Here is a 14226-nt window from a genome sequence, read left to right as displayed (position 1 = left end):
TCTTTTGCTGTTTTTGCATTTTCTTCACTTGCACCTAGTTTCAGGGTTACAGCTTTTACTAAGCTCCCTTTAGGTTCTTCCATAAAATTCATTTTCATAAAGAAAATAGTTAACTATGTTAACTCTGCAATCACAAAAAGTTGTATCAAAATACAATGGGAACATATCTTGATACCAGAACTATTAATGAAATAAACAGTATTTACCATTTACTACAGTTTAAGAAGTACTTACAATCTTTCAAGAAGGTTTAATCCAAAGAAGGAACCATTCTTCAACTCTGTTATTCTATTGTTACTCAGAATCCTATAAAAAAGAAAAGAACAATATATTACATATTTGTAACAAATTATTTGCTGCAGCTTACACTTCTGGTGCTAAGACTTTTAAACAATCTTTCTGCTTAGCAGTCTTTACAGCACTGCTCAAATACCACACAGGAACAAGGAAGATTTTTAATGTTAAGTGCCCTATGTAACATGCAAGCTCATGTCATAACATGTGAAAGAAAAAACACCCTATGAATCACTGTAACACCAAAACCACCATTATGGATCACCACAATGAAATGCTATAACTGGTGTAACAGAAAGTGTAGTATTAAAAGGCCAACAAGTTTACACTCACAGCATGACGTTCTGTTGCACCCATTTTGGTTTTCCAAAACACACAGCACATTTTCCGCTTCTTTTTTTTGTAACTAATTTCCCAGCAGTCCCTCACATATTCAGCTTTCTACCTAATACAATTCTTTTAAGACACCTTTAAATCACGTCAGCAAGCATTCTGCCTATCCATTACTTCTTCCCTTGAAGAACCAGATCACTGCACGTTTTCTCTTCCATACAAATAACTGGATCAAAGATTATTGAATAGAAGGTTCAGGGAGACCTTATCACTCTCTACAACTACTTCAAAGGAGGCTGCAGTGGGGTCAGAGTCTGTCTCTTCTCCTAAGCAACAAACAATAGGAAAAGAGGAAATGGCCTCAAGCTGCACCTGGATAGGTTCAGGCTAGACATTAAGACAAACATTTTCATTGAAAGGGTTGTGAAGCATTGGAACAGGCTGCCCAGGGTAGTGGTTAAGTCACCATCCCTGGAGGCATTCAAAATACATGTAGATGTGGTGCATAGGGACATTGTTTAGTGGTAAGCTGTGCTAGGTTAATGGTTGGACTTGATGATCTTGGTTGGAGGTCTTTCCCAACCTGATGGTATGATTCCATGATCAAACCCCATCTAGCCAAGTACCCTGTCTCCAGCAGCCATCTGCAGATGCAACTTATCCTTAAGCTAGGAAACTCCTCAGGAGGCTTCCTTGCTTAGAAGGTCCTGCTTTCTATTTCCCAGTCACTAACTTTTCCTGTTTTCTTTTTGAAATCATTTATGAATGCCATTTTGGTATCCACAACATTCCTTAGCAAAAGGTTTCACAGTGCAGAACTGTTACATAAAGAACCCCTCATCTCATTTGTTTGGATCACAGCTCCACCACCTTCAGCTGGTGCTCCCTACCTTTTAAGCTAAAAGAAACAGTACTTCCCATCTACCCTCTCCTTACCACCCACAATTACGTAGAATCCTCAATTGTCTCTTGACAGATGGAACTCATTTTCACTAATTACTTCTCACACAAAAGTCATTTTTTGCTTTCTTAACCTTTTCTGAGCTCTCTCCAGCTTTATTACACTCAAAAAAAAAATTGAGACAAAAGTACCAAAACTGAAGTAGTATTCAACACATGGACAAGTCACAAATTCACACATTTTATTTCCTATGGTTTTCTTAACAATTCCTAACACTTGATCTGCCTTCACCACTTGTACTGAAAATTGAAGTTTTCTAGTCATCTCAGTGCACATCGTCTCACATACAAAAACAGAATTGTTGTCATTGTTGTTCCCAGCACAATTCTCATTTATCCAATGTGCTGCTTCTGCTATTTTGTTGTCCAGCTAGCAGTTTCATAGACTGCTTCTGAAATTCTTCAATTTACCCTCATTCTCAAATCGTCACCCCCCCGCACCCAAAGACCCTCTTTTCAGGTCATTAACAAATACACCATACACACAGGTCTGTAAGACTCTGCTCCATCAAGAGGACTGACCACTGACTTACAGTAGATACAAGTTTTCCGAAGTGCACATCTCTCACTTTTTCCAATGCATACATCAGACTTGGAAGCATGTAGTTCGACAAAACTCCTGGTGCAATTCTTAAAAGCGCCTTCAGAAATCAAGTTCATTCTGAGCAAGACTTCAGACATTCATCATTTGACTTTTTCACCCCCTAGTTCTTCTAAGAGCTCTCCAGTGAAAACCATCTCATCCCGTAAATTTATTCACTGTCAGCTTGTTCCATAACTTCTGCTACAGTCACTTCAATTTCTGACAGATCCTCTATCAAATGTGTCTTGCAGATCCAGCATGTCCGTGCTCTTCTTCACTTACACCAATTATATCTTTAAGCTGATCACACTACTTCAGCACTAACAACTGCCACTAGGAGATTTTTTCCCAGTCTGCTATATCTTTCAGATATCCTTTACAGTAGCAATAAAAACAAACACACGCACCTTCCCTTCAATGCATAAAATTTATTATCCAATGACAAGCATTAGTACTTCAAAGCTCATCATGAATAAGACAAAACTAAAATACAGAAATACCATCTATGAAAACAGCACCTTTTTGACACAGCCATATATTACATTAAGCAGTTTTCTTCTCCAGGTTTCTCTAAGATTGCCTCAAGCGTCTATGGTTTAGACAAACAGTGAAGGCAATTTTCATCTCAAAGCTTTGGCTTTGAGTCAATCTCTCTCGATCACACACATGCAGAGAACTGAGACAGCTGAACAATTTTTTTGAAAATCTTTCCATTTCCAATCTGACAGGCAGAAGGTTTGAAAACTCTTGAAGTTAATATTGAATCATTCAGCCAAGGTAACAGTTCTGTTGCTAAAAGGAGGAGATACTGTTCTTTCTCCTTCTCTTCCACCCATACCACGTATTTCAGCAGCTCATCCAAAGCCATCCCTGGCGCCCACTGCTCCATAAGCAATGTTAAACTGCACAAACACCCCAGGGAACTTTCAAGAGCTGTCATGTCAATTACATGAACAATTACATGTCAATTGCAGAACTCTGATCAACATAGTGCCCTACACAGTCAGCCAGTCCTGTGTGGAAACTGATCACAGGAACAGTGGAAAGGTGAAAGGATAAGAAAAATACTTTTAAAAGTATAACAAAAATATGCTGGTATGTGTGTCTATGTCTGTAACATCCACTAGAGTGTCAACTAAGAAAGTCTGCTCTTGCAAAAATACAGTTCCAGAGGAAGGAAAATTACCCTTGGCTGCATCTGTGATAACTTAGTTGACCAAACAAATAAAAACACACAGAGCGTTTTTTAAAGACAGACAAGCAAATCAAGGAAACAAGGGTAATCTTTTCAGAAATCAGCAGGGATTTCAAGCAGTCCTTGCATTCAGGAAGACCCAACGCAGAACAGAAAAACGGAACACATTCAAAAGGCTGAAATTTGGCAAGGCAGAATGCACACATGTTAATAGTAAAAAGAATCTTTTAAAAAAAATCTATCTTCAACACAGAATGCCTGCAAAACTATTAATACTTAACTGAAGCATTAAAATCACATATCCTAAAACCTTTGAAACTGCTTTTACTTCTATTCAAAGAGAGAAAGGATTCAACCTAGACAGTAAGCAGAAAGGCAGGTACAGGATTCATTTTGCAAATCTAAACCATCTAGCTAAATCTACAGGAAAGTATATATTTATTTCAACATCCATCCTGGTTCCAGCAACATGCAGAAAAAAATTGAATAAAAAAGAAATGAACAAAGGAGCTTATATAAAAAACTCATTATTACTTAATGCAAACTGAGCATAAGGCATAACAGCGGCAGCAGAAAAAAAGATGTTTACAAATAAAATGAAAAGAAAAAAAACCTGCAGGTCAGACAGAAAACATCAAAACAAGCAAACAAACGACAATCTTTAGTAGCACAGAAATCTTTATTGTTTTAGTTATAACTGACTTCATTTCATGAAATATTGATTTTACCTGTACTTTTCCCAGGAAAGAATAGCTATTCAAAATGGAGCAGCAACCTCTTCATAAGTAGCTATAACTGACTGAACTAAATTTAAATGAAATAAAAATTACAATTCTGTAAATAAATAATCAGTTTTCTGACATTGCCTATAAGACAAAAGGCCTAAAATAGAAGCCTCTGAATATCTGTTCACTAGGTTAAATTTCTCTTTATGTGTGTGATGTACAAATTATAGTCAGCCTCATTTAGTATTTTTACCTGCAGAGGCTGTTAGTTGCTTAACCATAAAGGTTAGTACAATAAGTGATAGATTTTATAACACTCCATATAACGTAAGACATTTCATCACACTTAATGTTGTAAGTGTAATCTTTAAAAAAAATGCAGCTTAAACTTGCTATTAATATATTTAGTCTATACATTATTAGAAGTGTTTAGGGATGTAGCATAATACGACAAAACACAATAAAGCATTCACCTCAAAGCAGACATTTTATATCCACTTTTACAATTCCTGTGCATTAATGTGCAGTGAAATGAACTATTATGTACCACTTAGACACAGACAATTATTTTGCAATCAATAATAATTTTAATTTATTAGTTTAAGACCATAATTCTTCCTAAGAGGCAAAAATACCTGAACTTGGGCATCATTAAGAAGGTGAGTGGGAAAATTAGCATAAGCACATGGTCCACTCAGTCCCAGCTTGTTCAACTCTTCTTTAAGAAGTGACCTCACACAAATGATGCTGGTATCCATAGCCCAGCGTCACTGCTATGCCATACATCTCATAAGCTCCAATTTACACTCACTGTTTTTCTGTTGGTTGTTTTTTTTTTCTGGTTTATATTTGGGGGTGTGTTTTTTTGCTTTGTTTTTAAACGTTCAACAGTACCTGCTTGGAATAAATGCATTTTGCTTTTCCATTGTCCAACCCTTAAGTAAGAACACAAACTGAGATGTGGATCTACTTTATGCAATTACTTAACAGCAGCCATTAAATGTGATGTAATCAGCCTTTTCTTTATGACAGAGAATATTTAAAAAAAAAAAATCAAGGCTTGTTTTATTTTTACCTTCAGAATGAGGCAACAAGACACTAAGTGAAAAAAGTTTTGTTCTGTAAAACACTTTTGGCTTGTCAGCAATAAAACGACCATTATTACGACATAAGTCAACTAGTCAGGAATTCAGAATACATCTCCAAACTTCACAAATGAATCCATTTCATAGGATATTACTAAATTACACATTAACATCCATTAACACTATTACAAAATCGTCAAAACGGCCTCCAACAAGTATGAAGACTAGGAGACAGTAACTTGTAGCTGAAGTAGCTTCCAAAACAAAATTTAGGAGAGCTCAACAGTGAGCTAGGAAGCAGAAAATAGATCAGATCATTTAACAGTAATGGCTGCATACTCTTAAGGACTAGGAAAGTGACCACCAGCAAAAAAAGGACTAAAATAACCATTGGTACAACCAAGAAAAATGCTTTCTGCTGAAAGCAGTGAATGTGCAAAAATAAATATATTTATCAAAGTTTATCTTCTAGAAACTGTGATTTAACAAGGAAATAAAAACTGAATTTTGCACAGTTAGTACTTTGCCTTCTAGCAAATTATTGGTGTCAAAGGTAAAGAAACATTAACTAATACACTGAACAGAACTTGAACAGTACTTGTTTAAAAGTAATCCCTGAAATGAAAACATTCTACAAGCTATTATACAGAAAAAGAACGATGAATCTTTCTAAAGCCTCTACTAAAGGAGAGAGCATTTTCCATTTTTATATATACACAGACACACACGAGGAAGTTTAGCAATGAAACATTTCCAAAATAGAAGTTTGTAACAGGTAAGAAGATCTGTGCTATCTCACTATTATGCACATCAGGCAATATTAACATGGTAAACTAAAACACTAAACTAATGAGGTTACTGAATTATTCATATATTTCTTTAAAAAAAAAAAAGTTACATACTAACATTATACAATGTAACGATAGACCAATTTATTTTTCTGCACAATCCCTGTATTATTACTTTAGAAAAGGAATGATGCTCATTTTGTGCACTGGTATTGAAGACTTTTTCTTGATATTGTGTGCTGCCACATTCTTTATTACCGTTAAGGACAATTCTCGATTTCTATTAAAATACTCCAGCATTCCAGTGCCCATTACTGGAGTAACTCAATTTTCTTCACAAAAAATACTAACTGAAAGACATCTTGGAAAAACACAACTGAGGGACAAAGCAGAATGCAAAAGTGAGTAGCAGTGTTGCTGAAAATCATACTACCATGAAGAGAAGTGCTTGTGACATTTTAAACTTAACAACCAAACCTCTCTTCTCTTTCTAGTACTAAGGTTTTCCAGCCCAGGATAAAATGGAAAAGTCAAGAGAACACAGCAACATCTATTTTTCTTCCAACACTAACTCATGTTGCTGGTCCTAAAGTTAACCAAAAGCACTGGCAACCTAACCCTTGTGACCACAATGTTCCCAGCGCTTCCTCCAAATTCTCCCCTCCCCATATCTGTAGCAACTACATGAGTTTAAGAGATGACTGACTTTTTTCTGTAGCAACCCTCCTGTCTCATTCCTCTCCCTTTCCCTGGCTTTCCCACTTCTTATCCAGCAGCTATACACTTTTTAGGATTCTTCCTTGCAGTTCAGTGCAAGGGTACCCTACATCTCCAAGCTCCACACAAACATGCACCAGAAGAGCTCGCTTCATGGGAAACACTGCACGCAAGTCTAGCCAGACCCTCCCAACTTAAGCTGTCAGAGCATACAGGACATATTGGCTGTATCGCAGAAGCAGTAATTATAGCCCATGCTGCCAAGCCCACAGTGTCATGTATTTATATTTCCAGCGTGCACATATTACCTGATAAGAACGTGCTTTGTCTAGACATGATTTGTCTAGACTCGTTAGCAAGTACTTCCTGTCAACTCCTAACACACAAAGACATTTTCACAAAAATTTATATCCTAATACTGAAGGTGGCAGCTTTTGGGTAGTTTAAGCTCCCCGAACTGACGCCACGTGGAGCTGGACACACAGCACAGCAGGGAGAAAGGCCCCAGCACGGTCCAGCCTGTGCCTGAGGCAGCTGAATGGGGGCATCACTGCCTGCCAGCAGCGGGGAGACCCCGCTCCTCTCCCTCACACCACACCTTCCCCGTGCCAAAAGCAGGGAGGGGGGCAGAAAGGGGACCCCCCAGTCTGCAGCATGGAGCTGGAACGCCAGCTCACAGAAACAGGCAAGTTTAACATGACCATCGGTGCAGTTTTGACGGTTCATGTAAATGCTTGTCAACAGCAGAGGCTGTCACCCTGAAACAAGATTTTGAGGTATTATTAGATGGGCTAAGATCCTCCAACCATCTTACAGGATGATTTTAGAAATCAGAGCTCAACATACACATTCTGCCTGATGCTAAGTTTCATAGTAAAGCATGTTCTTTAAAAACAAGGGTTAACTCACAATGAGCTTTCTTTTCTGACAGAAAGTCTACATTCATCTCCTCAGATGGAAATATATCATGAGGACAATACTGGAAGAGTTTTCTGAGACGCTGCTGTATGATCCATTCCTACTGGCAACCCGTTACTAATCCTACCCAGATCTCCTCTGTAGCTGCTGTATTTCCCCAAATTCTTGCTCATCTCTCAACTAAACCAGGTGTACCGCCCCCCCAAGAACCTTACTTATTCTTTCTTTTCCTCCAAAGTCTCATTTCCCATCTCCATAACCAACATATCCATCCCAACTCTCCCCGCCACCTCAGGTCCTCCCCATCTGCCAGCAATAGCTTTCTGCCTCCGTTCCTACAGCCCTTCCTTTCCCTTCACTCCAGGGCAGTGTGCGTACCTGCAGAGCAGCATCGTGCTGCACGCTGGATATCACCGGCAGAGGAGCCACAACAGGACAACGCACAGAAACAGCAATTAATGGCCACTGCAGGAATCTAAGAGCGCCAAGACATAGTAGTTTTCATGGCTAAACAGCCAAATCCAACAGTGAAATCCAAAGGTGAAAATAAAATTCTCTCACTTGTTTACTGTTAAACCTTTCAGATATTTAACAGATGATTTCTCTCTGATTTTACAACATAATTTTTTAAATTCATCAATTATTTCACTGCAGAAAGCAAAATATAATGAAAACATACTCATCTTCTCTGAAGTTCTTAAATTTAAAACAATTTACTATTAATAATGAGAAGAAATGCTCAACTGGTTTTAATCTCCATGGATTAACTACTAGTACAATGAAAGCACTTAAACCGTATAGATTTAAAATTATAGAGACTATAACAGTCAAGATAAAGACTAAATAAAGCAGTAATGACAAAACCATGAATTTACAACTTATCCGGCCCATGCAAGTACATACATTCAAATTCTGAAAAAATCTAATCTTACATCTCCATACTTATTTAAAACTACAACAATAACATTTGAAACGTGAACAAACTGCAAGCAAGAAGGAACAAGACATGCAGTTGTTCATTCTTCATTCATCAATGCAGTACAACACCTATTTACATTCATTTAACTTTCAAATGTAAAGTTCTACGGTTTTGCAGATTTGCAGAACCAACAAAACCAGGCATACTACTGATCAATGAAGTCCACAGTAAAAGAATAAAAAAAGTATTAATCCCTTAAGATGAAAATACCACTTCTAGAGGCTAAAGACTGCACAACAAAATGAACATCTAACATTCACTGAAAGGTTACAGAACATATAAAAGGTGTTACTTCCATGGATATCCTCATTGGCAATAAAAGGTTCTGGGAAATTCTATATAAATATTTTTCTCCAAAAAAAAAAAAAAAAAAAAAAGAATTTTGCCTCATTACAAAATTTTAAGTTTGCTCTGCAGAATTTTGCATAACTTACGCCTGTCCTCCTGCCTTTTTTTTTTTTAAACTCAGCAGTAACCAATATGTAGCTCTCAAACTCTGATTCTCAGACTTGCAACAATCGACTAGTTGCATTTGATAAAAAAAAAACATTTTTTATTACTTCATGTATTTAATTGAAAGTACAATGCCCTCTCTTTGAAAGTCACCTAAACCAATTCAAACACATTTGTATATAAAAAAAATAAAAAAAAACAGTATTAATATCAATCATTATCACATGAAGATTACTACCAACTACAACCCAACATGTACGTTAAAGGCATTACTACTACACTAGAAGAAACAACAACACTATGAAAAACCGAGTGGGTGTCCCAGTGTGCACACAGTTATATGATGATACCTTCAGAAGTTCAGTAGTTATTTAGGCAGAACAAAATAATACAAATTAGATGAAAAAGCTGTTAAAACTGTGACCTTACTTTTCTTGCAATGCTTATGTATACACATGTAGGCATAAATGATCAAAAAAGAATACTGTATATATTTAATGTCCTATAATAATAATCTCACAATAACAAATCAGTTTTCAAACAGGTTATATGGCTAAATGTTAATTTGATTTTGAACATGGATTGCTATCTTCTCAGCAAAGAGAAAGATGTACACAAAATAATTGGTAAATACTGAAGAGGTCTACTGGAATACAAACCCAACAGCAAATGAAGCATCACTACAGATTTTTACAGGCTGGATGCCACTGGTAGAGAGGCATGCACAAGTACTTGAGAATGACTAAACTGTGGATATGACAATTCTCAAGTACTGTACTGTCTCTGTTCTGCCACATGTTCTCAAGGAAAACATTTCTGCACAGTCCATGTATCTACTAACCGAAGAAAATGTTAAGATACGTTTCCTTGGGAGTTATTAGCCCTTTGTGTCTTCAAAAAATGTTATCAGTTATTAGTACAGAGCACTTACAGTAGTCCCAGACAGACTAATTCAACAGAAAAGGGATTAGCTGTCAAGAGAATCATTCAAATTAATAATGCAAATGTACGTTAAAAGAAGAAGCAAACTTCCACAGAATATACTTACTATGCCTGTATTTCCTGTTTGTCATTTTTTTGGTAATGAACATTTTTTTCTAAGACATAATAAAGAAATGCTCAACTACGTAAAGCAAATGAAATCAAAACAGTTCAGCAAAGTATCATACAATGCCTCAAAAAGGGAGTATAAAAAATTATGAATGTAAGTCACTACATAATAATAATGTATTTTTAAAACTTCAAGTCCTTTTACTGCAAGTAGGAAAAAATTACTCAAGTAACTACACATAATTAATGTAATTACAATGTCATCACACACCGTGATAGGAGTAACTCCTTGTGATATGAGTGGCCTTTTGCTTTGAAAATCTGGGAGTATAAGAATTTGTGTTAGAAAAATGGAAAGGCTTTGGAAGTACCTGAAAGGCCAAAAAATATGCCTTTCAGATACTTTATGGATACAGTTCAATATGGTTATATTTAGAAGCTGGGCAGAAAGTGTGACATTTTAAGATGTTTCTCAACAGCAACCTAGTTAACCATATCTTTGGACAGTTCTGAACACAAATCCAGACTAATGTTCTGGCTTGTAAACCTTAATTCTTGTAAGTGCCAACACTGATACATTCCGATCAGAGTACGTGGGTAAGCAAAGTTGTAGACCAGTAAGGCTCCTATTTCAGTAACACTTCTTACACATATGCTTTTCCTCTGCTTATTTAGATTCTTATATCATAACCTATATGTAACCAGTAACCAAAATTCTCAACAACAAGGATTATTACTTCATTGGCTTGTCTTCAGTGGAATTACACGTTCTCTTTCACAGAACAAGCTATGAGATCATCATTTGAGCTTGCATCAAATAAAGAACAATAGTTATCTTATCTCATGAGTATACATGAATATAGCGTGCTCCTTACTTAAATGTGAATCATGGCAGTGACTTCAGTATCTAGTGAAACACAGCAGACAAATGCACATAGCTACATTCACCCAGTTATATTATCTTCACAGCAAAAGCATCTCATCTGGCCAGTTAAACTACAAAGGTCAAAGCCATCTCTGGATGTTAGTGTAGGTACACCACCCTTCATTTGCATCCCAATCATTTTTATCATGTAAAGCTACTAAACAGTCAGTCCCTTTCTTAGGGACTAACTATAACCATAACTAGAGGTCAAATTCCGTAGTGAATTTGAGTTACTGCTTAGTAAAGCACTAGCTAATTCTAATTAGATTCTAAACGAATCGCAACTTACAGTACAGCTTTAAATCCTAAACACTACTTATTCTCCTGTACACACCTCTCCACACTTTAATGTTCTTCCTTCAGCAGTTGCTTTCCTTCTTCAACCATAAAGTAAATGTACTTTGTCCTTCATTAATTGAAATGAAGTTAGAATATTTCTTCCTGAATTGTAACTAAATATTCTAACCAACCGTAACTAGTACGGACCTAAATTACAAGCAACGAAAGCTTTTGTGGCAAACAAATGCCAAGCACTTCATAATTTAAGAGACCTTGCCAAACTCACCATTACCAGTGTTAAACACCAACTACAAAAGCCAGGCCAACATCCTCAGATGCTACTAATTTATTTCCACTATTTTTCTTCTTCCCTTATTTTTAAGGAGTTTTATCCTCATAAATGTTTAACTGGAGGAAAAATACAGAAATATACATGCTAAATGCACAGCAGCTCATCTACTGAATGAGTAAGAGTTTGACTGGTGATGAAGATGGAATCAGGATCTCCAAGAATACAATCACTAAACTTGAGCCTTTTTTAGCTCACTCCCAGAAGTGTAATAAATTAAAAAACTTTATAAAAGTCTTCATATTTAAGATTGCTTTCCGCAAAGTAAGAGTCAACATAAAATTAAGTGAATTAAAACGCAGCTGATCTACACAACAGTAACCTATTTTCAGCTACTTATCTCTACAGCAATCCACTAATCCAAAAAGCTATAATAGAACTAGTAGTTATCTTAATAGAAGGATCCCACAAGAATCAAGATTCAAGATAACTTAGGGCAGTTTGACTCTAATAAGACAACCTTTCCCACCAAGTATTGCAGTTCTAAGTGGCAGCTTGGAGGGGGAAAAAAAAAAGGCAGGAAATTTTGGCAATTAGGTAACAATTAACCCAGCCATTACTAGTCAACATGGTAGTGAAATGGCAAATGTCAACCCACCTCATAAACTACCAGAATCTTCTAGCCAGGTTAAGCAAAATGATATGGAAAGTCACTCCTCAGAAGTGAAAAAACATGAAAGATTCCAAACCACAACACTTACTGTGTCCAGCCTCTTAGAAAAGAGCATTGGTTTAATAATCTCTGCCTTATATTTAAGTAAAATTTCAAAGTATGTGTTCACATTGATTGTATCAACATAGTTATATTACTTACTACAGTAAACAATGGAAAAACATGTTCTTGCTAAGTCTATTAAAAGTTTAATAGTATTTAAGAGAAAAAAAAGGTTTCAGAAGTTATCATAATCTTCAAAGGCCAGTTAAAAGTGAAAGCAACTAATTACTGTATGTAGATATGCTCTAGATAATGAAGGAGTATGAAGAATCAAGATGAAAGATGAGCCATTCTTCCAAATTCTTCTGTGACTACAATTATGAACAAAGGTCCATTCACAGCAAGGCTTCTGTATTTGATATTTGCTTGTCTTCCACAGCAATCACAGCTGTGACTCCAAACTTTTTGAATGAAAAGATCCCCCACTGCCAACTTCAGCATATCACCCAAACTAACAAGTACTTCTTTATTTTTTTGTGAATACTATATGCTTCACAGCTAATCAGCTGCAAAGCACTTAGAGCTAACAAAGACTAAAACAAATTTCTTGATCTAACAGCTGTCACCTTTCACCTTTTGCTTTCTTGTCTACTTCAGAAACTTCACATATCAGTATTTCTGGTCACATCTCACAGGTCATTTAGAAATACTCACTGAGCCCTTGCATACTGACAAGCTGAGCATAGCTGCTTTGGACTTGATCATTTCCCTTCTTTGTTTTTCCCCTTTCTCATAGGTCCACATCCACGCGACTCGTGTACACATCTCACTGTAACTTCCCAAAGAAGCCCTTCCTTCATGTTTCAGCGCTGCCGAAGTTCACAAAGTCGAACTGCTGTTCTCATAATAGACATATATTAAACTCCAATTATTTCTAGATCTTTCAAACCTATGATTTCCTGTCAAATAAATAGGTATCTTAAGCTAGACCTGGTAATAGAGTTTCTTTTCATAAACTTCCTTGCATGCTACTTTGTTGCACCACCAGAACTGCAATGGCTCCCTAATAAAATGAACACAGGTTGCCCTTTTTGGGCCATCCACTGACAAGATTCAGTGTTGCTGCCCATCTTCTTTGCTATAGAGACTGGTAAACGTCTCAGGTAGAAGAAAAAAACAACTTGCAAATCCTTCGTTTGCATGTGCATGCTCTTCAGATGAGCAGCAATACACTTCTTACTCTGGAATAAGCTGCACACCCAGTTTGAACTTGTTATTCAAACGGGCGAGCCAGGATTAAGTCCAGGTAAAAACAACACGCCTACTGTTACCTGAAAGTAAACTGACGTTTTCCTAAGAAACAAACTAAGTCCCTTTGGCTACATGACAATATCTGTTACCGCCAAGCTCCCTGCCTGCCACGCACCGAGCGGCTCACGCTCCCTACTCATGCTCGGTGGACACAACTACGGTACTTCCCGGCTGGGTTTCCCTTGAGAGAAAGTTCAAAATAAATAAAGAAATACACCAGAGAGCTCTTTAGAAGTTTAAAGGCGACTCTTCGCGGGATAAAGCGACGCCGGAGTGCCCAGGCAGCCCCAGCACGGAGCCCTTCCCCCCCGCCACCACCCGTACTCACAGCGTGACCGTGCGGTTGGGCAGCGCCTCGGGAGGCAGCACCCGGGCGAGCTGCAGGTTGCTGCACACCACCTTCACCTCCACGGGGCCGCCGCCCGCCGCCACGGCCGCCTTCCCGGCGCTCTTGGGGCGCCCATCGTACTTACAGCCCGGGGGAAGCGCGGTGCCGCCGCCGCCGCCGCCCCCCAGCGCCGCCGGGAGCAGCAGCAGCTGCAGCGCGGCCAGCAGCCGGGCCGGCCGGCGGTGGCGGTGGGGCCGAGGCGGGCGGCAGGGTGCGCGGCAGCCCGGGGGCAGCATGGC

General features: G+C 37.9%; 1 protein-coding gene across 1 annotated transcript in view; it reads right to left on the bottom strand.

Moving 5' to 3' along the window:
- Nucleotides 1–14226, bottom strand: part of ADGRA3 (adhesion G protein-coupled receptor A3) — a 59312-nt gene that overhangs the window by 44022 nt on the left and 1064 nt on the right. The window contains exons 3-4 of the mRNA XM_035325261.1: nucleotides 13928–14212; nucleotides 235–306 (exon numbers count right to left, since the gene is read on the bottom strand). Coding sequence (XP_035181152.1) covers nucleotides 235–306; nucleotides 13928–14212 — 357 coding nt within the window. The remainder of the gene's footprint in view (nucleotides 1–234; nucleotides 307–13927; nucleotides 14213–14226) is intronic.

The sequence above is a fragment of the Oxyura jamaicensis genome, chromosome 4, assembly GCF_011077185.1.
Source record: "Oxyura jamaicensis isolate SHBP4307 breed ruddy duck chromosome 4, BPBGC_Ojam_1.0, whole genome shotgun sequence".
NCBI classification, from domain to species: domain Eukaryota; kingdom Metazoa; phylum Chordata; class Aves; order Anseriformes; family Anatidae; genus Oxyura; species Oxyura jamaicensis.
This window is presented reverse-complemented; position numbering and strand designations above follow the sequence as displayed.